Source organism: Plectropomus leopardus, chromosome 10 (genome assembly GCF_026936395.1).
Source record: "Plectropomus leopardus strain MGB_pleo_1.0 chromosome 10, ASM2693639v1, whole genome shotgun sequence".
Classification (NCBI taxonomy): Eukaryota; Metazoa; Chordata; class Actinopteri; order Perciformes; family Serranidae; genus Plectropomus; species Plectropomus leopardus.
The window spans coordinates 31,982,559-32,007,666 of NC_142185.1; the positions used below are offsets into that span (position 1 = coordinate 31,982,559).

The following is a 25,108-nucleotide window of genomic DNA, read 5'->3' on the forward strand; positions in this document are numbered from 1 at the left end:
TGTTGTTTAACAGGAGACCTGAAGTTCGCCAGGAATTATTGCATCCCCTGAACAAATGGTTTTGAGCTGAGATCATTCAAATAAAGAAAATATTTAACTTTTGGAAAAGTGTGTGAGTCTTGACCATTTTCATGTTGCTGCTCTTTGAATTATTAACATTAAGAAAAACAGTGGTGACAGAAGTATTTAAATTCTTTACTTAAGTAAAAATACTAATACCACACTGTAAGAATACTATGTTGCTAGTTAATCTCTGTTGAAAATTTTAGTAAGTAAAAGTAGGGAAGTATATTCAGGAAAAAGTACTTCAGGTATGAAAAGTAAATGTGTCCAATGCAGAAAATTCTATGAAAACAAACAAACAAACAGAAACCCTAAAAACAAACAAAACAAATAAAAAATAATAAATACAGGGGGAAAAATCTATATCATGTTAGGATATGCTTTTATTTTGAAATTCTGTGTCACCATCAAACAGCTGCAGGAAGATGATGGCAAACAGCGGAGAGAAAGACGATGAGGATAAAGTTATTTACTATGGGATAAATCAGCAATGTGGAAATATTTTGGATTCAGATTAAATAATAATCAACAGACAGAGCACGTGCCATACGTAAACAATGACGTCGAGGGATTAATGAGGATTTACCTGCCTGGACGGCGTTTCCCCCTGCTAGCTTCCTGCTGCAACACAACAACATTAGCTGCTCTGTTTCAGTAATGTTAGACTGAAATATCGCTTCAACGAGCTGAAATTTTCTTCTCTGTCGGGAGATGACGTGACTTTAACCGGCGGTGAGTAAGAAAAAGTAGAAATAATACATTTAAATTGCGAAGCTAAACTGCGCTAGCTGCTAGGCTAATACGTAAAAGGGCTTAAGCTAACACTGCGTGACGAGCAAAAAACAACTATTTTATCTGTGAACTTTAACAGTTTTATTCACATTTTAAACTTCTGTTCAATTGCGTAGTTGTTAAATAATGTTTTATTGCAGTTGGCAGAAGTTTGACTTTGGGGCATTGAGCCAGTTAGCCCTGAAGTTTCAGGAAAAAGATATTGATTTGGGTTCAAAATGAAAACATTTCCCAGAGAGCTCTGCAGGTTAACTTGTCTCCTGTGCTGTTTGATGTGTGCAAATGGAGTCATTTTTTAATTAAACTTAACTGCACACTTATGTGTTATGTATGCAATTATGTGTTTGTTGTTTTTATCTTTTATGCCCAAAAGCAAAGGGCGAGAAAAGGATTGCAGCTTCTTCTGTAACAGATAAATGATCATATTAATATCGTTTCACATCAATCACAGGCCCTTGAATCGACATTGTACAGTGGTGGGTGTTGTGATATCTCCAAATATCATATTGTTGTCCAAAGAATTGATACAGTGTCTTAAAGTAGTGATTTACGCCCCTAAATGAAAGCCCTGCAGGTTAACTTATCTCATGTGCTGCCTGATGTGTGTTAGTGGAGTCAGTTTAAAGTAAACTTTACTGCACTTAACCAGTAATAATTATTTATATTTATTTATTCATGTATGCATGTATAACATATACACATCCATACAGTATTGGAAATTAGCACCAGCCAAACGCTGGTAAAATATGCAAGTGGCTGCTAGATTTGCTTCACTGCTGAACAAAACAGTTCATTTCCAACACTGCATCCATATACACACTTACACATATATACATACATATGAATCCACATATATACACATCCATCTATGTAGACATATATACATACATATTCATACATATATCCTCCCATCCATCATGTATACCCTAACATGCGCGCACACACACACACATATATACACATACAGTTTATATATATACAGGATATACATATTTATACATAATCACCGTGTATGTGCTTAACCTGCTCCATGGCAACACTTGATCCAAACCTGACTGTCCGTATTATATTATATGTTGTGGATATTGTCAAGTGTTTGATAGTGGTGGTTTAGGAATCAGTTTCAACAATGGCTATTGTCTCGACCTTTCAACCAATCAAATGAAACTTCCTCTTGTGGTGAGCGTTTGCTCCAACATGAAGTCAGACGAGTGCTGAATTGCACACAGACCTTATAGAAGTTTAGTCACTTCCATTTTTGGCCGCGAGGATCAGCTAGCAAACACTGCTCGGGGTCTGTTGATTGAAGGATGAAAGTCACACAGGAATGAGACTGAAACTGAATCCTGTTAATCCCTCACCTGCTCTGGATTTCATTCTGCGACTGTTATGGTTTGTCATGTTGTTTATCCCGTCTCTCTTTCTCCAGAGTTTCTTCCCCCCTCAGAGGTGACTGAAGCCATTAAAACCATCTCAGACTGGAGGCTATAATCCCTTCAACTGTGCGTCCACCAGCAACAGTATCTCATGTCCTCAGCTCCCAGAAGAGCTGGAAAGATCTTCTTCATGTCTGGCCTCTTTGTGTTTTGGTTACCATGCACCAAAAGCTTTGCTGTAACCACGGCTGAAGGATGATGGGGATCCTGCTCTGACATACACAGGCTGCTTTGCAAAGGTATGATGCATCGCAGCGACTTTGGTAGTCCATGTCAGTCATATGATGAACTCAGCGGACTCACAGACACATGCAAAGAACCCCCAAAAAACTAAGATGAGAAATATTTTAACACACAAATTATATTAATCATATCAAACTGCTAATATTCCTTAATATTTAAGCCCACTAAGCCACATAATGACTAATGTGAAAGAAGACAGTAAAGGCAACCTGTATGACATTAGAAGGACTGGTTGTATGTTGAAGTGTGGCAGTTCTGATAAGCTACAAACACTTCAAAACTGCTCAGACGACATGTCATATGGTCAAAGATGTGTTGTAATTTTTTTGGAGCAAACTCCCACCTTAACCCGAATCTCATCTTTGACAGTCTTCACTTCATCTTTTCTTATAGTAACAATCTTTATTAAACTAAACCTTAATGTAATCTGAACCCCAAAAAACAAAGTCTTAACTCTGAGATGTGTTTACTTTCTGACAGTGTCTTAAACTCAGTTTGTTCCCCAAAAAGACAGAACAAATGCACAGACACACAGACACACTCACACACACACACACACACACACACACACACACACACACACACACACATATATACAGTTTATATACGTGTCAACAATAAATGTATTTATGCATCTAAATGCAGCAGTAACCCAACATTGTGATACAGGAAACTAGGGAACACAGTGGATGCAAACATACATACATACATACATACATACATACATACAGACAACCTCACCTCATTTAAACTTTTTCTTGTGTGTGTGTCTGTGTTTTTACTGTTTGTGTGTGTTTGTGTGTGTGTGTCTCAAAACAATGTCGCCTATTCTCACAGCAGCACAGTGCATTTGAATAGCAAAGGCTAGTGGGACAGCAGTGGGAGGAGGGGAACAACAGCAGTGTGGTACAGTGTCTGTCTGCGTGAGGGGCACTGGGTGACACTGACACGCACACACACACATGCACACACACACACATACACACACACATGCACACACACATGCACACACACAGACAGACCACTGTTTGTTTTATCACTGATCTCAGTTTGTCTGGCTTGCTTGCTGATTTTGGTTGTTCCTCTCTTTCTCTCGTTTTTGTTTTTTCGTTTCCTCCCAGTTTGACGTCTTTAAAGCGACAAGGATCCCCCTCTCTCGCTTGGATCCCCATTGTTCTGTTTAGTCCAGGAAGAAGCTTATGGTGATCCGCTGTTGCTGCTGCATCTCCTGCCTCTCTTTTTGACCCCTCAACCCTCGGCAGTAGGAAAGAGGAGGAGGTGATTATCAACATTATTTGGAAAGAAAAACGAAATTCTGAGGATTGTCAAACAGAGAGGTGTCTGTGCAAACTGATAATCACCCTCTATCTCCACATCACCCATCACAGATATTGATCTCCCTCCTTCTTCTCCTGTGTGACAGTTTGGAGGACGCCATCAGCCCCCCTTCAGCCATTTACCCTACACCTCCTCCTCCTCCTCCTCCTCCTGTCGGCCTCAGCGCCTCCCCCTGTTTGCCCTCTTCCACCTGACTAGCCAATGGGACCAGACGGGCTTGTCCGGGCGTGGAATGACTGGGGAGTGGGAGGGGGTGAGGATGACCTACTGGACAGGACCAAACACCTTACCAGCCAGAGAGGCAGCAGCAGAGAGGGTGAGCAAGTGGAGAGTCAGCTTGTTAGTGGAAAGTTAATGGCTTAATGAACTTGGTATTTTCTCTCAATGGATCGACATAACTGCAGGTGTGAAGGAGTGAAGGAAGTTTCTGAACCTGAGACCTGAAAGGAAGACCAGAAGGAGAAGACGGATATACGCAGAAAGGAAGGAAGACACTAAAACTAAAAAGGGAGGCAAATCAAGAGCATCAAACTGAGGCTGTCAGACATCTGACTGTCACACAGACAGACACGCAATCGTGCACAATGCCAGCAGGAGGGCAGAGGTTCTCGGACATGGAGATGTTAGTGGGGATGGAGGACGAGCGAGTGGACCCTGCCAGGAGCCGGGCCGGGAGCTGTGTGGAGTTTGACAGCATCAAGGTAAGTGCAATCGCTCTTTTCCTTTTTATGAAGTTATTGTTAGTGTTTCTGGAGTTTCATGGAATTGTGACAAGTCTGGGTAGTGTGTATTTTGTGCAGGAAGTCAGAGAAAATGAGAGAATTTCACACATCACTTCACAAGAATAGGGCAGAATGTGTTTTCTAACTAGTTGCACACACTTGTTGCATCTTAGAGTGGAAAATTGGCCAAACCAGGAATGAAATAGCATCTATTTCTGACTCAGACAGATGAAATTAATGAATAAATTGTGGAAAATCAGGGAATTTCCCATCAGAGCCCACTGTGGAAATTTTTTAATGATGTGTGATGGCGTGTATTAGCAGGTCAGTGAGTGTATTTAATAGGGTTAGGAGTCACCAGGGGCCCCTTAATGCATTATTATTGCAATATTAATATTTTGCATTATGCTGAGTATGGCGATACCAAAAGCTACCAAAAATTTGATTTGAATTTTCAACATTAATCATTCATATGATAAATGAACTCTTATGCTTTTTTCCCACTTCACTAATGTTCAGTGATGATTGACAGACTTTTGAGTATGTTATTGTAACAAATTGTGTTGATGATATGAAGGGCTGCATAATATGCCTAAAATAAATCTAATATTAATAACAGTACATGTTTATATTAGAAAATGGCAAATATATGCAAAATTGCTGGTAAAAAAAATCAAATGCAGTGCATGAACTGGGTGCCACTGTTATGCATTACACAACTCAACATAGTACAGTGTGGACTGCAGCTTTTTGAAAAAAGTGCTTAAGCTTTGTTTCATAACCGTGTGTGTTTTTATGCTGATACAAATCTCCACAATACAATAAAGTACACATAATGTCAGTGGTATTTAGTGGGATAAGTTCAACCGTTATTACAACCACTTCTCTGTGCCTCTGTTAGAGCCAGCAGACCAAAAGAGATTTGTATGTGATTGCAAAGAGCTGAGCTGTTTGGGGGTCTGAGCCGTTGTTGCCAGATGCTCAGCAGTGGACGCAGCTAAACCTCATGGTTGTTCCCATGGCTGTTTCTCTGGGTTAATGACCTCAAAGTCTTGCACCGGTTTTGTGCTGTTGGTTTAGAGGAAATAGTTTATGTGTTGAATGACACCTTTTAATGCTGCATGAGGTATACAATAAATACACATCTACTTCTGTGTTGGAGGAAAGCAGGAGCAGAGCCACATGTAAACATTTGGGGCTAAGACAAAATCAGGGAGGTCTGGGAGCATGCTCCGTTATCGAATCTTTATATTAACTATATGCACTGTTTTTTTAAACCATTTAAGATAATAGATACTTGTAAAATCTGTGCATCTTTTGCAAAATACATGCAGAAATGCTTTTAATGTTGATGTGTAAAAACACTTTGATTGATCGGGAGACTAGAAAGGGGTTAGAAAAGTGCAGGTCCATTTACCATCCATTTAAAGCAAATACCTCTGGGCACTAAGGACATTGTTCTCATATTATTGTTTTTGGCATTAACAATAAACACGACTCTTTGTTTAATCGTTTATGTAACAGACCATTGCAGCTGAGTTTAAGGTCCTCTTGCTTTTGTATTTGTAATGTTGTCCTCAGGGGCTCAGAGGTTCTTACAGAAACATTGTTTTGGATACAAATAGAGGAGCATCCTCTATTTGTATCCTCTATAGCATGTGTTAAGCTGTTGACAGTCAGTACAAAACTCTGCATAGAAAGATGCAGAAAACTGAACAGGTTGAATTGTCACTATTGTGCGGAGGAGTCAACATTAAAATGAAGTGGAATCTGATGTAGTTTCAGGCACGTTTTTGCCAAGTGTGGAAGAGATACTGAATTAAGGTCAGCTACATAGAAAGAGGCCTGTTTATGATCAGCTCTAGCAGCAGATAAACGACACATCACTCAGACCATCGAGGCAGCCGTCCAACTTTATTGCATTTGTCAAATTTTGAATCCCTTTAGATAGAAAAGGTGGCCAAATGTTTTATCACTGCATTTAAATGTTATTTATGAGTGGAATACTTCCAAGGTGGATGGTTTGCATGCTTTCTACCTCTGATATAAATATTTATCAACTTAAAAAAGCACAGTTATCTGACTGCATGACGTTCTTTAACCTGATTTACAGGACCTTTTCTTCCCTGGATAAATGGTAGATACAGTAGATACCAGATCTACACTTCATTTCATTGCCATGCAGTTTATAAATGGTCAGTTTGTTGATCTCTGGTTGTGATATGTGCAAACACATGTAAAATGTGGGTTCATGGTTACAGGGGTGCACGTGTGAGACAGTGTGTACAGTAGGAAGTCAGGTGGCGTCACATGAGGTGGCCCACAGACTGGACAGAGGAATGCTGTTTTTGTGTGGAGTCAGACCGCCGGCTCTTTGTTCAGAAACCTGGCTGAGTGATTGCTGCTGTACAGTATGTCCCCCTGCAGCTGGAAGCACTGTTATTAGTTAACAGATAATACAAATAATAGATTTTGTAATGCAAATGTAAAATCAAGTAGTTAATATGCAAAAAAAAAATATGCATAGATGTAGACTATGTAGATGCAGGTAAAGCAATATTTCACCTTCTACCTTGTGAGACTGTCTATAAAACAGTTTTGGTTTTACATGGAATACAGGTGCATGAATGACATGACATGACATCACAACAAAATTCCCTTTTGGTTTCACAGTGCACTCCTGCAAGTCTGCTTTTGTTTTACCCATCCTCCATCCTGCCCCATGTGGACTTTCTAGCTTTTTATACTACGTCACCTGCTCTCAGCGTGAGTTACCGCGGAGTTAGTTGAAAGCCTAATATGTCTCATAAAGACACTAAAAGTTACCTTTGGTTTTGTTATCACACGCAGAGGGGCTGCATAATGAGAAAATGTGGCTAATTAACATTTAGAAAAGCCACAAAAAGTTTGATATTAAATGTATCAACAAAACTGACAACATATTTCATTTTTATCCCTTTTTGCGCTACAGTATCCACTTTTTAGTAATCAGTCCTTGACCTTACTCAAAGAGCTTTTGTTGCCTAAACCACAGACAGGAGTCTAGACACGAACCCAGGGTTTTGGTGTCACAGTCCTGCACTTTATATGTCTGCCATGCACCCCGACCACTTAAATGTAGTGTTTCATTAACTCAAACAAACAGCTCTGATTGTAATCCGGGCAGTGATTTATTTTACAGCAATTTTATGAATGCAGTTTTGCAGTATACAAATGGTTTTTGAGCCCAGTCATTAGAAAACATAGTTGACATTGTTTCTACAGACCACATGTGTAATATCAACGTTTCTAAAGTGACGTAGTATATGAGCGACGTATCTTTGTCATTGGGAGGTGGAGGGGATGGTGGGTGGCAGGAGAAGTAGGCAAGATGCGTACCAAGCCACAGATATCTGTTCGAAACCAACAAAAGACAAAACCAGCTGTTTGTAACCAGTCATTGCAGTGTTTCCAGCAGCCTTTTAGGCACAAAAAGTGTTTTTTACCAAGACATAGCTGCTTTTCCAGCCAGGATTGTGTCTCCTAAACCAGGTATTTTAAGCCAAAATATAATCTCTTTCTTACCGTAAGCAAGTGGTTCTTGTGCCTAATCCTGAATCACAGCTTTATTTATAAGTGAAGTTTTTGCTGTGTTTATAGGAGACATAGTTGGGATTAGAAAACTCTGAAAAGCTTCAGGAGTTTACTGATTTATTTCAGCAGTGTGTGGAAATGATTCAACCAATCGCTGCCAGGACCATTAAATTACATTACCATTAAAATACATTTGAAATCTCAAGTAATGCAGCATGTATTAAAAATGGTGAGCAAAATGCTAAAGAATACACGATGTGCAACTTGCCAACACGTGAAGTCTTACTTCCTTCAAAACATCAAAGTATTAGAGGAGGTAGAGGATGAAAACCATGAAGAAGATTGTGTGATTCAGAGGTCAGTGTGTGTGTGTGTGTGTGTGTGTGTGTGTGTGTGTGTGTGTGTGTGTGTGTGTGTGTGTGTGTGTGTGTGTGTGTGTGTGTGTGTGTGTGTGTGTGGAGAATGACGGTCTGTTTGTGTTCAACACAGCCCAGTGATACTATGAGCCTCGTGTCTGATGCTACATCAGTAATACAGCCATCAACATGTGCACACACACGGAGAGTTTGAAGTTCAGAAGCCATGAAGCTCAGCGTATCATTAAAGTTATCTTCTGACTCTTCCAGGTATATTATTACTGCCCCAAAGTCATAACAGATCAAGCCATACTGATGCACTGTATATGTATTTAGACATGTATGGTGCCTGTGTATATATTCAGCCCTGTATGTGTGTGTGTTTGTGTGTGTGTGTGTGTGTGTGTGTGTGTGTGTGTGTGTGTGTGTATGAGAGGGTTCAGGAGGTTAACAATCATGCTATATGAAGGTATGTGATTGTTCTCACGTGACTGATGTGATGCATGTACAGTATGTGTGTGTGTGTGTGTGTGTGTGTGTGTGTGTGTGTGTGTGTGTGTGTGTGTGAGTGTGAGAGAGAGAGAAAGAAAGAGATTCCTCTGAGGATTTGGTGCTTTATTTCCTCTGTGTGTCCCACCAAAGTCTTCTCAAGACCCCACAAATTGAAAACTTAAGTCAGATCTTCCAGAGCTAAAGCTTGGCTCTCTAATTGGGAAAAAGGTGTGAATGTGTTTGATCCAGGGTCTCAGTGTTTTTAGCGTGAATGCTGTAGTGTGAGTTGAAAGTTTCAGGGTGGAAGTGTGTTAATCTGAGCTGCAGACTTTAGATCTGAGGCCATGTCACTTCTAAAAGTGGTAAAGTCTTTCATTTGTGTTTTAAAAAAAAATCTGCATTCATATGAAAATACTGTGAGAACAATCCTTGTGTACAAGGATCCGCAAAGACAACTAAAAATGCTGTAGTACTCATGCCGGGCAAGTAGCTGGCGGTGTAACTTTGCAAAGACACACCGTTGAAGAACACCATCACATGCATGTGTGAAATGCGGCCGTGATGTCACCGTTCTCACATGATAGGCAAATTTATACAGCAAAAGCAGTGATTGTGTTGTCAAAAGATTACACCGTGGTTCCCAGTTTGAAAAGTTTGTCAGGCCCCCAAAAATCCGGTTGTCGTTTGAAGGAAAGGCCAAATTGCAACAAAAGTTTGACGTTTCATGCAAGAACCATTGCCGTGTAACATCCCAACTCAAGTCACAAAAATAAGCACTTGAGACTTGACAGGTAACTTGAAGACTTGACTCCCTGAACACTTGAGCTTGCATACCCTGTGTCATCATCAGCCTCCAGAAACATGGAAGACTTGCAGTTGGCTTTTAATTTGGTCATAAAGACTTGCATTTGACTTGTCTTGACTTGACTTAAGATTTGAATTGAGGCTTGCTTTCTCAAGACAAAAGACTTGTATTGGACTTGCATTTGAAGACTTAAACTGAGACCTGTTTTGAAAAGTCTTTAGACTTAAATTGGATTTACCCTCAAAGACTTAAGATTTGACTTGGATTTTCCATTGAATATTTTGGGCTTGCTGTCCTTTTTCTCTGGTCATGGAGCACCAATTTTAAAAGAGTTTGGTCTTTCTACTGCAATGACAGTATAGTTATATGAAAAGACCATCTCTCCAGCATTAAAATACTTCTTTAAGGACTTGAGACTTGCTATTCAAAGACTTAGGACTTAGACCTGTCATCTTTGATTTGAGACTTGACTGAGATTACTCAGGACTGTAATGTCATTTGAGACATCTTTCTACAAGACATAAGACTTGACTTGGACTTCTCTTGCTTAACTTGTCTTGGACCTTCCCTTGATGATTTTAGACATATGTGGCCCATAAGAACTATAGAACAAAAGACCTGAGTTGAGTCTTATTTTGGTAAGACTTGCTCTTAGACTTGCCATTGAAGAATTAAACTTGCTCTTCAAAGATGAAGACTTGACTCACGTTGATTTGACACTTGCCTGGGTTTTCCAAGAACTCGATAAACTTGTTTCAACAAGACTTGGACTTGTATTTGACTCGTCTTGGACTTGCTCTCGAAGACTTAAAACTTGCCCATTACTTTTTTTGAAAAGTCTTTCAGTCTAACTGAGACTTGCCATTGCAGATTTGCATTTCAAAGACATAAGACTTGACTTGGATTTAAGGGCTTGAAACTTTATTTCAGAGTTAACTTGGACTTGCTTTGACAAGACTTGAAAATCTCTGGTGTTTACTGTGGCTCTTGTGAATTTTCCCACTGGGATCAAAGAGGAGCCCACTGGTTTTATACCATTGAGGACCCAGTTCAGATCCAGGACTCTGTTTCCTGATCAACTGGTATTTTTCACTGGAATTTCTCTCAGCTTCTCTCCCTCCTCATGGGTGGCCATTAAGGCTCGGCGAGGCCTCCTTGCATGTCATCATCAGAGCTTTGTTTCTTCCAAAGACAGCGAGAGCGAGGGATTCAATGTCAGGCTGCATTACGTCTCCTCGGCTTCAGACGGCGGTCGTGACACGGAAGGTTGTGAAGTCTGAGACGTCAGGGTGGCGGCAGGAGGTATTAGGCCAGCTGTAAAAGGAGGGATTATGTCCCACTGACCCTGTGTTCCCAGGTTAGAGAGCAGAAGGAGGAGAGGAGGTGAAAGAAAATGGGGAAGAGAGAGGAGGCGGAGAAAAGGGTTGGTAGTTAGGGAGGGAGGGAAGGATGAAAGGTAGAAAGGACAGGAAACAAGGAGAAAGAGGGATAAAGTTTTTGATGAGATGGCTTCTGGCAGGCCTTGGCTGCACCTCCAATAACTTTTAAAGTGAGAGAGGTAGCTCCCTCTGCTGTGCGCCTACAAATTAACTGAGGACAGCCTGACCAAAACAGAAGGACTGCACCTTTATTTACATTACAGAAGATGTGGGTACACAGATGGACCAGTAGATCTATAGTAACTAACCGCTTTCCCACCAAAATGAGCGTGTGCTGCTGGTTTTTCAAGCACGGGTAAACCTACTAAATATAGGTGATAGACTGCATTCCAACTACCTGTGAACACACCACTGCAGCAAACAAGTCTGCCTTTCTGTCCCCTTTTGCGTGTGTGGGTTGTTTTTTTGGTGTGTCAGTGTGACATCACAGACAGGCAGGAGAAAAGGTAGACGGTAACAGCTGGAACAGAAGTCTTTGAAAACTTTTCAATGGTTTCCTCTGTTTATGTATCTCTTACTTAATTAGTCCCTTTCAAACTGGGTGCAGACTAAATTGGAATAATGTTTTAGCTTAGAAGAAGATGGATGGTAATCAATGTCAGCGTATCATTTTATCTCGCTGGTTAAGGAGCTGAAATTACCGTGTTCATCCGTGTGTTGTATTCCCATCAATGCGCATCGGAGCCAGAAGTGATAAAAACCTGAATCTACTGCAGAGTCATCTGACCCAGGTGTGAATGCCGATCGTACTCGTTTAGGTGTCAGCAGATTTTTTGTGCAGTGGGTTGAGGCTTAATAGGGCTGGGGATCCGTACTCAATACCTTTTAAAGTATTGACCCAAATAAGACAGTACTTAGTAGTACTGAAACAAAGCTGCCAATTTAGTCATTTTTGGTGACAGTTATGACATAAATGACTGCAATCCTTTCTGCTTAGGTCCTGTCGTGTGTCTTATGTAAGAATCAGTGATGCTAAAGACAAGGTCGTGATTAAGGCGCATGCACATGTGGACAAAAAACACTGTGTTTCTATAGCAACACCTAAAAACACACTCGTTGTCTTATCAGCGGTTGACCTTCACAGAGAGAGAGACTCTTGGAGCTCTGCAGCAGATGAGCTCGCTCAGATTGTTTCCAGAGAGTTCGAGAAGATGGAAGACGAGATTGGGCTTTTGCTTTGTTGTTGCAGTGTGTGTGTGTGTGTGTGTGTGTGTCTCCTAAGCCATCCGTGAAGTAATTTGGTCATTAGGTTGGGTTATTATTATGGGTTTCTGAGGGTAACCCAGTGTAAAAACATGCACGGGTCTATTTTCATCTGTGCTGTTTGAAGTCATATACAGTATGAGCATAGTGCATGAAACCTGAGAGCATTGCTGGTCACAGTGGAGATAAAAACAATACATCCATACAGTTTTTTGTGAGTTTTCCCAATGGGAAGTAGAAAAGAATCTACTGAAGGCAAAGAGATGGAAGTGATGTGCCAAATAGGTTATGGTTGGAAAATCATGTTTTGGCTTAAAACGTGTGCTTTTGGTGGCACTATCCCAGAGGGCAATAAAGCTTTGTCTTGGTAAAAAATTACTGCCTTTATTTGGATTATCCTGTCAGGAAATGCAGTTATATCTCTGTAAAAACAACCACATCCCGTTACACTATCTGTAAAAAATGCAGCAATGACTCAGTAAAGACAACTGCTTTTCAAGTGCTAAACTGATGAAAGACACAGCGATGGCTTTGTAAAGACAACCCTTTTTCTAGCACTATCCCAGCTCCAAACACAGCGATGTCTCTGTAAAAAAACAGACTGTCTTGTCAGATGTCTTGGTAAAAACAACCAATTATCGTGCCACTAGTTTGGCAGGAAATTACGCGATGGCTTGATTTAAAAACAAAAAAGGTTTTTCATAGCACTATCCTGGCAAAAAATGCAGTGATGGGTTGCTAAAGGCAGCAATGTCTTGGTAAAAACAACTGCTGTTCTTGGCACTATTTTGGGAGAAAATGCAGTGATAGCTATTCTAAAAGGAGCGTTTTTTTGCCGATATCCTGGCAGAAAATGCAGCAATCTCAGTAAAAAATAACCGCTGTTTATGGCAGTATCCTGGTAGAAAATGGATCAGTGTCTAAGTAAAAATGACATCATCTAGGTTTGGTGACTAAAGATCTGCTAGAGAAGGCAGCAATCTCTTGATAAAAAATAACCAGCTGTTTGCGGCACTATCCCTGCAGAAAATGCACGACAGCTTGCTAAAAGCAGCCTTTCAGGTGTCTTTCCAGGGTGACATGCCTTCCACCATCATTCAGATGACATATTGAGCTCATGTGCTACATCACTGTATAAATGTTTATGTATTGATGGTTTGCAGAAAGGTACGATGTCAACATTTTCTTCTGGTGACTTGTCTTTGGAGAGAGTGATTCATCCATAAGCCTTTACGTGATCTGGCATAGGAAATCTCAGGGATGCATTACAACAGAGAAAACAAGGAGCAGTGGAAAAAAGAGAGGGAACAGTGGATGGTGATATTTTTTATTGTGCGCAGGAAAATGTGGCAGGATGTTGCAGGAAAAAAAATTTTTATAGCAGTGAAAGGTTGAGGTCAAACGCTCTCAGACAACACAGCAATAAGGTTTTGGAAACTTTTTGACATTTCCCCATTACTGCACTGTGCATGAGAGTGTACACACTTTGATGTTTTTCCTGTAAACATGACAAATTGGACAGAATTGCAATGTTTATAAGACAATCAGCTGCAAAAACTGTGTTTAAGTGGTAATATGTGGAGGTAAAGCAGCTGCAGCCGATGTGTAACGTTCAGTATCGGAAAACTTTTGAGGAGCCATTGTGTGAAGCTGTTTTTTCCCTTTAAATCAATACTACTTTTGTAATGATTGCCTGGCAAGTAGGCTTGAAAATTCTGGCTTTCTGATCTCATTTTCCAGCCCAGAGAGCAAATGATACGTGTATTATTGGTCCAGTATTTAGAAAGGTGATCTATCACGGCTCACAGTAGATGCTGTTTTTGGATTGCTGGTCAAATGTCTACGGGTTCATTATAGGACAACGCTCTACAAACTCATCATCATGCATGTACAGTTGCTAAAGGGCAGCACTTTAGTTTGAAGATGAATTTTGCATGCTTTCTGATAACACACATAGCTTCCTGTTCCAAATATTGGTTTGATTAAACCCAGTGGCCACCACCAGATGCACTCTGTGTCTCGATCAGACAGATACCAGCTCTATCTCCTTGGCACACTTCAAAATGTCACCGTCCCGATGATTCTGAGACACAGAACAGTGGCAGCTGATATGAGTTATGGCTGATGGTTAGAACCTGTAGATAAATCTCGTGGTTAATTGTTCTGCTGACAGGAAGGCTTTAGATAACACTGACAGCTTTTTGCAAAGAGCTGTGCTGCAAAGGTTGCTGCAGAAACAGACAAAAGGGAATAAATAGATGAATGTTTTCTTTGTTGAGTGGAAGGTGTGTGTGGACCGTGCATTTATCCAGCTTAAGTCCTTCCACACCGCCTCACAGCTTCCCAGTGCAGCCAGTGTATTGCGGCAGGCTGCAGGGAGTATAAGCTGTAGCCTTCGTGGAAAGAAATGACTCTTCTCCAGATTTTATAGCAGATTACAGACTGCATTAAAACCTATCAATTGAGTCTCAACATCTTGTTTCTCTCCAAGATAAACCTCTCTGTTTCCCCACTTTGCAGTCATTTTTTTCCGTCTTTCTCTTTCATTTCTGTCGAAGCTGCAAAGTGGTGTCAATGGGTTGACACTCATTTTTGATGTGTTGTGTTTGTTATATGGTTTTAATTACGCTTATGTTCATGTATGTTGGTAATGTATAAAATTTATAAAATCCAAGAGCTGAAACCAAGTAACTGTGCATGTATCTTTACATACAATCTATGTGCAAAACATCATACAAATCTCACATCCTGAGATTTGTATGGAGAGGAGTGCCAAAATCATCCACCCAATATCAAGTCGATCAGATGCAGGTTTTCCAACACATTCATTTTGTGGCGAGCCATCACATTTAAAACATGCGCCGCCACAAATACATTTTTGGAGCTGGACTGTTCATTAGGAGCGCTCTTGGATTATATATACCATTGGGTTTTTTATAGCACACTTGGACAGACATAGTGCAGTAAAAGGTGAAGCATATTGAAAGTAAAAACCTAGCCGTTCATTCTGCTGGATCAAAAAGTTTGCTTTCACTTACAAAACAGCTGCTCCTCTCATACATTGATAATCTTATCAGCTGTGAACGGGTCAACAGATCAACTATTCACCCCACAAGTGATAAACTACTGAAAAAAGAAAAAAAAAGTAATGGAGAGCTCTGTCTGCGCTGCATCCAGGAACCCACAAAAGCTTAAGATTTTAGAGAGAGGTTACAGAGTGATACAAAAGAATACACACAGACTTTTAAAAGGAGCCAGAAGTAAGTTTGTCAGTAGTTAGTTAGTTAGTAAGATAGTACGTTTTTGATTTGAATGCATCAGAGACATAGGACATGTGCCCAGCATCAATTAATCAAAAAATAATTAAATATGCATCTGTAAACTTGTTTAAATCAGCAAAATGCATTAATAGAAACATTTCTGTATGCTTTATTGCTATTTATTTGACAAGTGTGTTTCTAGGTCTAGTTATCATACTTTAAATCTCCACACCAATTTCACCACCAACCTATTTCACTTATGTACTATATGTCACCCATGCTGATTTCCTAAAAATGTAAATCTGCAAATCACAGATGCATCACAAATCACATATAGCTCCTTTGATCCACTTTTGGAGGAATTCAAAAAAAGTGAAGTTTATCTTGCAGAGCACTTCTCAGCAGATAAGGTTTCTCAGATTTGGAGACGGAGCGAGAGAAGATAGTGGCTCTACACATGTTGATGGTGAGAGATGAGGGGCTATTTGATGAGAGAGAGGGAGGGAGAGAAACTCTGAGCGAGCGAGAGGGAGATGAAAACAGAAAAAAAACGATAAGTCGCTCGGTTCATCTAAGCTATTTATAGTCTTGGGCTCGTTAAACGATGCCACTTTTTCTGCTCCACAGTAGCTGCAGCTCTGCTATGGCAACACACGCTGTAATGACTTGTGTGAATGCTTACATTTGCCTCTGAGTGTGTGTGTGTGTGTGTGTGTGTGTGTCTGTGTGTGTGTCTGTGTGTGTGTCTGTGTGTCTGTGTGTCCCTTTGTCCTGTTATGGCGTGCTGCCAAGACATAAACATAACTGTCCATTAGTCTCCTCTGTATGACCGTCTTCAAAGAATCGCACACAAACTGTCTTTCTTGTTCTTTTGCAAAGCAACACACACACACACACACACACACACACACACACACACACACACAGGTATATTGGTTGCAAAATACCCTACTTTAAGTTACTTCCTGTTAAGTTTCCTCATTAAAATCATCCTAAATTTACTGTAAATTTACATGTTAGAGAATCTGCCTTATGCAGCCACTTCTGTGAACAGTTTGATATTTGGGTGAGCTTGTCCACGGCCTCCAGGCTGCCGTAGACAAACACTCTGTGTTTGAGGCAGATCATAAAGTTAAATTGACACGTTTTTAGTAAAGGAGTGTTTGTTTAAGTACATGGGATTTAATTTTTTTTCTATCTATTTTAATTAAATTTAATTTGATTTAATTTTTAAAAAATCAGAATTTATTTATTGATTTATTTTTTAACCAAATTTGGTAGCATGAATTATGGATTTTCATTGGTTTTGGTATCAACTACTATATTTCTGGTATCACTGACATGACTAATGATTAAGCTACCTACACATTAGGTCTTTTGTTTGCATATTTTGCACCCTGATTTGTGACAAGTAAAAAAAAACGCCACAAAGACAAACTACACACTTCCACTTGTCTGTAAACAGTATTCAAAACAAACAACTGCAGGCTGTAAAGTAAATCTAGGTTTAAAAACTGATAACTGTATTCAAAGTCATACTTTGGCATTACTGATGGAGTATAACAGAGTGTGTGGTTTGTAGAATGTGGTTTTGTTTCCGCACATTCAGTCATCTTTGGCCTGTGAACACACAGACACACACATGCTATAAATCCCACTTTACCACGGCAATCATTTACCGGTGTAAAAAAAGAAGGTTTTTTTTTTTGCCAAAAAAAGAAAATATCAGGATCTCATTTCCTGCTTCTTAACCCTTTGAGAGCTGGATCAACATAAATTTTCTTGTACTGCGTTCAGATGCCTTTCTTTTCTAAAAACCTTGGAACCAATTTCAGTGTGCAGTTTGGTTTCATTTTTCTTTTTTTGTTTTGAAAGCATGGTAAAAAAAAAAAAAGGCAAACAAATTCCCACAAATTTAAAGACATTAATAGATCTAGAAAAGGATTCTTATAATAATAATAACAATGATAAATAGTATTATTGTTATATTATTATTGTTATTATTATTATTATTATTATTATTATTATTATTATTATTATTATTATTATTATTACTATTGTTATTATTATTATTATTATTATTATTATTATTATTATTATTATTGTTATTATTATTATATATTGTTTAAGCATCCATTTGTTTGTTTTTGTTTTTTACTTTAATTGTTTTTTGCTTTTTTTTTTTTTTTTTGCTCATGTCACACACACATATCCTACTCATTTGATGATTAATTAGTGCTGGTTACTTACATTTTTGTGGCACAATTAAAGTAAATTTGTAGGTATTTTTCTTGTACTTTTTACTAATTTCGTGCTATTTTTGGGTCATTTCCTCCTTAGTTGCTCACTGCCTTACTGACAATTTGCTCCACTTTCAAAGTTAACCTGCACAAAAACCCAGCAGGAAAATCTCTACTGTTTCTAATTTAACATGGAAACATTTTCACCGAGTGAGATTAGTGTGTCATTGATAATGAGGAGGATGATGTATGATACAAAAACCCACCACACTTTCAAACATGCACACAGATGTTGACACAGCAGGACGGTTGTGCGTTAGGCCAGAGGTCCTTTTATCAACAGTTGGCCCTCGGCCACTGCCGCACGTTTGTCTGCCGCTGTGTTTTGACAGGACACATGACTGAATGTGCAGCAAAAAAAAAGATTACATTAACTCTCGGCTCCACAGAGGTTTTCTGGTGCATCTAAAAATAGCAACAGGCGTTCCCGGGCAGCAGGGAGGGAGCTGAGTGTGTGTTTCTAACACATTTTTGTGATTGTGAGTGTGTGTAAGTTAGCTTGTGATTATTGGGTTTATGTGAGTGTGTGTGTGTAACCCTGTGTTCATGGTTCAAGTGCGTGTGTTCTTAAATTAAAGCGGGTTAATTGTGGCCAGAAAATGGAAAAAGTTCAACATTGCAATTCTGGTCCAGATCCTGGTTTATTTTTGGCGCTGTATAGCAAAGACGTGCCATCTAGTCTCATTAAGACACACACGCACATGCGCACACACACACACACACACACACACACACACACACACACACACACACACACACACACACGCATCCTTGCCTTTTAATAAAATCCAGACCATGCTTTCCCTGTTCTTGCAGAGTTAGTGAAGCCACAGTGGAACAGGATCCCGTCAAATTACAACTTTAGGGAGCCGCTCCCTCAACCTCAGATCCGCTTTTCTCTCTCTGTCCTGTGCAAGTGGACAAACAACCTCCACCCCCATTAAATCTCACTGGGGCAAACTGAATTTCAATAGGTAATCGCATTTAATTGTATTTTTATTGCATGTTTACAATTCTATTACTTCAAATTTCCAAACAGTTTTGTACTTTGTTAATTCCCACACTCCAAAATAGTGCTTTGCTGGTTTTGGCGATGCAGTTTCCCACTGACATCAGTCTGATTAGCTGCACCTGTGCGCTCAGCTCGTAGGTGGCGGCAACTTCAAGACTGTTTAAGGACCCCAGTATGCAGAAATATTCAAATATAATAGGCAAAAATAAATTTATACTGCATGCAAAAAACTGCATGGGTTTAGCAGAAATTGAACATGTCTGTCACTTGGTGCTGTTCTGCCACTGACCTTCGACATCTACTTATGACATGTTATGTATCCTTCTGCATCAGCTGTATAAACTTCGGGATGCCGGTACCGTGATGTCAACAAATGCACATTGTTGGATGAAGCAGCGCGGTCTTAAAGGACGGTTAGGTTTAGGAGAAAGAGGCTTATGATAAGGTGTAGGAAAAAAAACATCCACAGGGGAAGCAAACTCTTGACTCCCACATGAAAGTCAGTTGTTTGTGGGATCCTCCGCCCTGTAAGTGCACTTGCGCTCCTTTTATTACATGGCTACAGGCAGCGTAATTACCTGATGTTGTCCTTAAGCATTTCATGCGCACACGACAGGCTCCATCTGTTTGCATTCTTAAGTGACGCCGCCCGTGCGTATTGCATGTGGATGCACCGGGTGCCATCCGGCTGTCTGCCTGCGTATTATAATGACGCCACCACTTCTGTCCAAGCGTATTCTCATCTGATGCCGTCCAGCTGTGCTCCGGTTGGACGTGGAAGGTGGCTTTTGGCGTGGCGCTTGTACAACGAAAGCATTGACAGAGCGGCGCTACTTAATGAGTTTGGAGTGAGAACAAGCTGATAGAACCCAATTTCACTCAGATACATGAGGTGAGAGGTCAAACTTTTAGTTTCATATAAAAAAAAAATTGCATAAGATTGATTTCAAATGTAGGACTTTTACCTGTAACGTAGTATTTTTTCACTGTGGTATTGCTACTTTTATCTGAGTATATGATCTGAGTACTTCCTCCACTACTGTCTGTTTCATGTCTCAGCACTCGTGTTAGCTCTGTGTCACATTCATGCTCAGGCCACAGTCTTCTACTCTTTGGCTGCTGACCTTTGACATCTTGATTATTGTCTGTTTGTGAGGTTCATCATGTAGGAGAGAAAGTATGCATGTTCAATCAATCAATCAATCAATCAATCAGTCATTCAGTCAATCACTATTCAGAGTCACACACAGAAACCTAAACTATCCAGTAATGCAAAATATAATTCTTGTCTGATTTTATTCTCCATCATGGCTGTTGGCTGAGTTCAGCATCCACTAATGATCCTGACCTCTGGTGGAATGCAGGCTTTGCCCTCTCGACCTTTAACCTCCCGCACGGCTGATAAGAGACGACTGATAGTGATAGCGGCTCACACACAGCGCCCTGCCGACGCTGCGACTGTTGCCGCTGACTGGCGGCGCTCACACAGATGCCAGCAGATGGACTTCACAGTCAGACACACTCTCTCTCTTACGCGCTCACAGACACGCACGCCTACGCCATGAGTGATAAACGGCTGAAGCTGCTGACTGAAGTGTACATAAACACTAACCCCTCCTCTAAACGCTCCTGATTAGCTTTTCTTTCTCTGCTGACTGTCCAACTCTCTCTTCTTTTGTCCCAGAGTGCTTTCAGACACATTATTGAATGACGCTCTCATTTGACTCATTATGTTTCTGTGGCATTTTGAAGAGGATGCTTACAGAAAATATCCACTCTTTCACAGTGGTGGAGGTAACTTCTTAAGTATAAGTAGCAATAATACTTTGTAAAAATACTCTGTTACAAGTAAAAGCTCTGCATTCAAGATTCTCCAAAAGTATCAGCTTCCCATCAAATCACTTGCTTATACATATAATACTTTTACTTATTTTCTGTCAAATGTATAACATTACATTGTTAGATTTCATATTAAACATGGCCAAAGTTTCAAATAATGAGTTAAACGTATGTAAAAGTAAATCCCTGCGAGCAAGAGACACCACAGAAACGACTGACAAGCAAGAAATAACTTAATCTTTTGCAAGCTCTGCTGAACATGCATACCTGATGAGAGAGGACCACTATGGTACTAAAGGAAGTGATGTTTTTAAACCAGTTTAACGCTTCTTCTTCTACCTTGTTAAGCTGTCAGACGTGTTGCTGTCAGGTCTGATGAGGTCAGAGGTTTAAAGCCGCCTCAGAGGACTGAGGGAGCGGATATCAGCACGTATCAAAAGGCTTTGTCTGTCTCATTATTGCCTCGCCTGGCTGTTGGTAGGGGGCAGTTTGATTGACTGGATGTATGTTGATGAATGACTTTGGTGTTAATAATATTACCACAACTAGGTTGCAAGCTAATTTATGTTGTATTGCACAAGACAAAGTAAAATAATAACTATAATAACAGTGTAATAATAGTTATCATTATTATCATTGTTGTAGGGCTGCAACAATGAATCAATAAAATCTATCATAATTGATTATCAAATGTGTTGTCAATGAATAAAATTATCGGGTGTGTCGCACCAGTATTACCTCACTCGCTGTGTCGCAGGACTGTTTGCGTCACATGCAGACGGGAGAGGACGGTTTTTGAAGAGGCATGGCAAAGGCAGAGAGGACGTTTCGAACGAAAACTTTGGGGAATTTTGGGAGCACTTCACGTTATGCAAAACAAGGAAGTGCTGCAAAATATGCAAAAAAAAATCAACAGATGTTCAGTTTTAAAGTAAGGAAACGTAACGGTATGTTGTAAAAGCTGTCAACATTTACTTTTTGAATTGTTTAGTATTTGATTTTATAGTTGTTTTTTATTTATAATTTAATATTATTTTGACAGCTCAGGGATGTTCAAGCAACCGCCTGTTTATGCACTGCCCTTATGCAGTGCCCTTTGCTTTTTTGATTTTTCACAGATACAATTTCAATGCTTACATCAACAATTAGCATTTATTCTCCATGAAATGGCATCACAGTAAGCAAAAATACCAATAAAGGCACTAGTAGACCATTTCTATTGCAGATTTCAAAGGGTCACGAATAATTTAGGAAGCTGCATGCTTATCATCATTGAAAGATTTTAGGGAAACATCAAACAGCCTACAAAAATGCACAAACAAGCTCCTGCACGCTCTCTCTGATTCGCCAACTGATGCGCTGCACAAAGGTCAAACTATTTGCAAGCAATCTTCACTTCAAACTGTTTGTGACATTTCAGACCTGTCAGGGCTTTTTGAGGAAAACGTGACCGTTTTTTAACTCAAATTATTTTAAATTCTCTGGCATCCTCTCGGCTCTCTTAAGCAGTAAATTGTGATAATTTTCCTTTCAGTAACTAGTTTCGCTCAAATGAGAAAACGTGACCACATGTTGGTGAAGAATGTTTCTGGGATGATTGAGGACCTTTCCATGGACCCGTCATTGCCCAAAGGGATTTTTCCCCGAGAACATACGTACAAATAATACACTTTTGGATGGTGACGTACCTTTCTCTGTTTGGATGAAGCAGCTTCATTCAATTAGATTAGAAAAAAGATGCATGCGAACATTTTCTGGCAGCGTGATGATTCACTGTGATTACATCAACAATCCTGAAGAGACTCCACACACACAGTTATCAGTGAATACAAACATTTTGTCAATCACAGATTAGAGAGAAAACATCAACCAGCAGGAGATCTGCATGAAGCAACTCTTGAACCTTTTATCTCTGCAACAGCTGCACGTGCAAACAACTACTTATCAGATCCGTTTTGCTTTCTGATGGCTGAAACAATACTGAAGCAATCTCTGCTGCATTCCTGATTATTATTTGTTTAGAAAAAACAGTCACATGCTGTTGCATTGTTTATGGAAGACTACGGCCGCACAGGTCTGTTGACGAGTTGTGCAAACATCTATGGAGGTCAAACGTGAATTTATTCCTGTTCGAGAAAAGATAATTAGAAGATGACCTCTGTCTGGAAACGTCATTGTTAAGCTGATGGGGTCATGAGGGTCAACCTGCAGGAGTAAAAGCCTGTAGTTCCACTATATGCTTCAGAAACCAGGAGCTCAGTCAGTGTGAGAAGGTGTAGTTATTACACTTTTCATAAAACTTTGACATCTGTGCAGCAGAAGACACAAATGCTTTTGAAATTGGTGATAAATGACTGGAGAAAACTGAGGAAAAGAATTGTGGACTTTGCTTTAGCTTAAGAGGTAGAAAACTTGCAAATGCGAGAATGCACAGCGTCGCAACTGGCCAATACACGCTCCCACTGGTGGGTGACATAATGCAAACTTCTCCGTTTGACTCAGTGGTGGCTGGCTGCTAACAAACAATCTCGTATTTCAGTTAAATGCTTTTCTCTAGAACAAGTTTCTGAGGCGAGAAATAGGCAATGCAGTGGTGGTGCTTCCTGTTCCTGTTTACAAACTCTCACTATTACAGCTTCATTTTGCATTAAAATATGTTTTTGAAAACATTTTAGTTGAGAAATAGGCAGTGTAGTAACAGAATCTCAGTTTATATTCGATCAGCACTGCCGAGTTTTACAGTTTGATCAGATTTCAGTCTGACTGAAACAGAGGGAGAGAAGGGTGGCTCAGTTCTTGGTCCACTTCTATACTCTTTGTGTCTGCGTTGGTTGGCGGGCATTACGAAAATGCAGCAGTACAGTCTGTAGTTTGAGCTATAGCCCGAGAGCCAAATTATCAAGGGAATCTAGAGCTTGTCGAGGGTGCTCTGAATTGACATGTCTTCTCAATATCACCTGACATCGAAGTTTTTTTTACTTGCTTCTCTTAAAACATTGCAAAAACGGGTATGATGGAATTGCTACACATCAGTGCGGACTTTAGAGTCAGGTGGTCTCTGGTGATTGTTCAGGGAAAATCGAGTGAGAACGGTGACGTCACGGCCGCACTTTGCACACTTCACGAGTGGTGTTCTTCTAAATTACGTCACCAGTTACTGGCCTGGCAGGGACTATACAGGGTTTTCAGTTGTTTGTATACAGGAGGATCCTTTAATAATAATAATAATAATACATTTTATTTATAGGCGCCTTTCAATGAACTCAACGTCACCTTTTCCTAATGTTATCATATGAATTTACTTTTTTTTTTTTTAAAAAAAGATCCATTTTTACTACTAGGACTTACTTTTTCTTAGGACTGATCTTGTCTAAATGTTGCCTTGAGTGTAACGAGTTGACAATTCAGTCGGCTATCGGGCTAAGACAGAGGGGAAATGACGGTCATGGCTGTCGTTACTGACGTGAAATTTCTTTCCTGTTGCTAACAATGTTTCTTGCAACCTGCTGAAAGCACCAGATAGGTGGGGTTCACTGCAACATGACAGGCAGTGCCAGGTGAGATGTAAGACATCTCACTCTATTTACATATCTTGAATGGCTTGCTTAACTCACATCTTAGAGGAATTTAGAAGAGGATCAGATTAGCTTAACATTAAGTGTTTGGGGAAATGTAGAGGGATGGGGACATGTTCATTTGGAGATGACAATACTTTCTCTCTTAAAGATAAACATTCGTGAATATCTGCTGCATTTTACAGAAATTTAAAGAGGCAATTAGTATAAGTAACACTGTATGCCCACAAGACTCATTTGCTGTTTGATTAGTTAATCCAGACTGCCGTGCTCACACTGCACCCCTGCGGCTCTCACATGGAAACCCTGTTTGGTTGAACCTGCTGCTGACACCAGAGCGACCCCTCCACTGAAACCAAACATCCCATCAGCCCTGAGGAAGTCACCTAACCTGTCCCACCGCATCCTTAGAATTACTTACAAAATGACAAGGACTTTCTTTCATTCCCTGAAGACTTACCCAAAACATAACCATTACTTGCCTAACCTCTAACCCTGACCTAACCCAAACCTCATCCTAACGCTGACCACTGACCCAAAAATCGGCTTTTTCTGAAGTAGACGGACTGTTTCTGACATGGGCACACACTCACATATATGCACAAAAACACACAAATGTTTTGATTCAAGGACCAAGATGAGTCAAAAGTACACAGAGAC

The 25,108-nt window shown here is 40.0% G+C and overlaps 1 protein-coding gene across 4 annotated transcripts in view; it reads left to right on the plus strand.

Annotated features, from left to right (window-relative positions):
* Positions 1-545: 545 nt before the first annotated feature.
* Positions 546-25,108, plus strand: part of LOC121948976 (rho GTPase-activating protein 20) — a 79,742-nt gene continuing 55,179 nt past the window's right edge. Inside the window, exons 1-4 of one of the 4 annotated variants that reach the window (XM_088083614.1) lie at positions 546-795; positions 2,285-2,530; positions 3,656-4,188; positions 4,277-4,573. In XM_088083614.1, the coding sequence (XP_087939740.1) occupies positions 4,457-4,573 (117 nt within the window). In that variant the 5' untranslated portion in view covers positions 546-795; positions 2,285-2,530; positions 3,656-4,188; positions 4,277-4,456. Of the gene's footprint in view, positions 796-2,284; positions 2,531-3,655; positions 4,574-25,108 lie in introns of all 4 variants that reach the window. The other 3 variants (XM_088083613.1, XM_088083612.1, XM_088083610.1) reach the window with 3 other exon arrangements.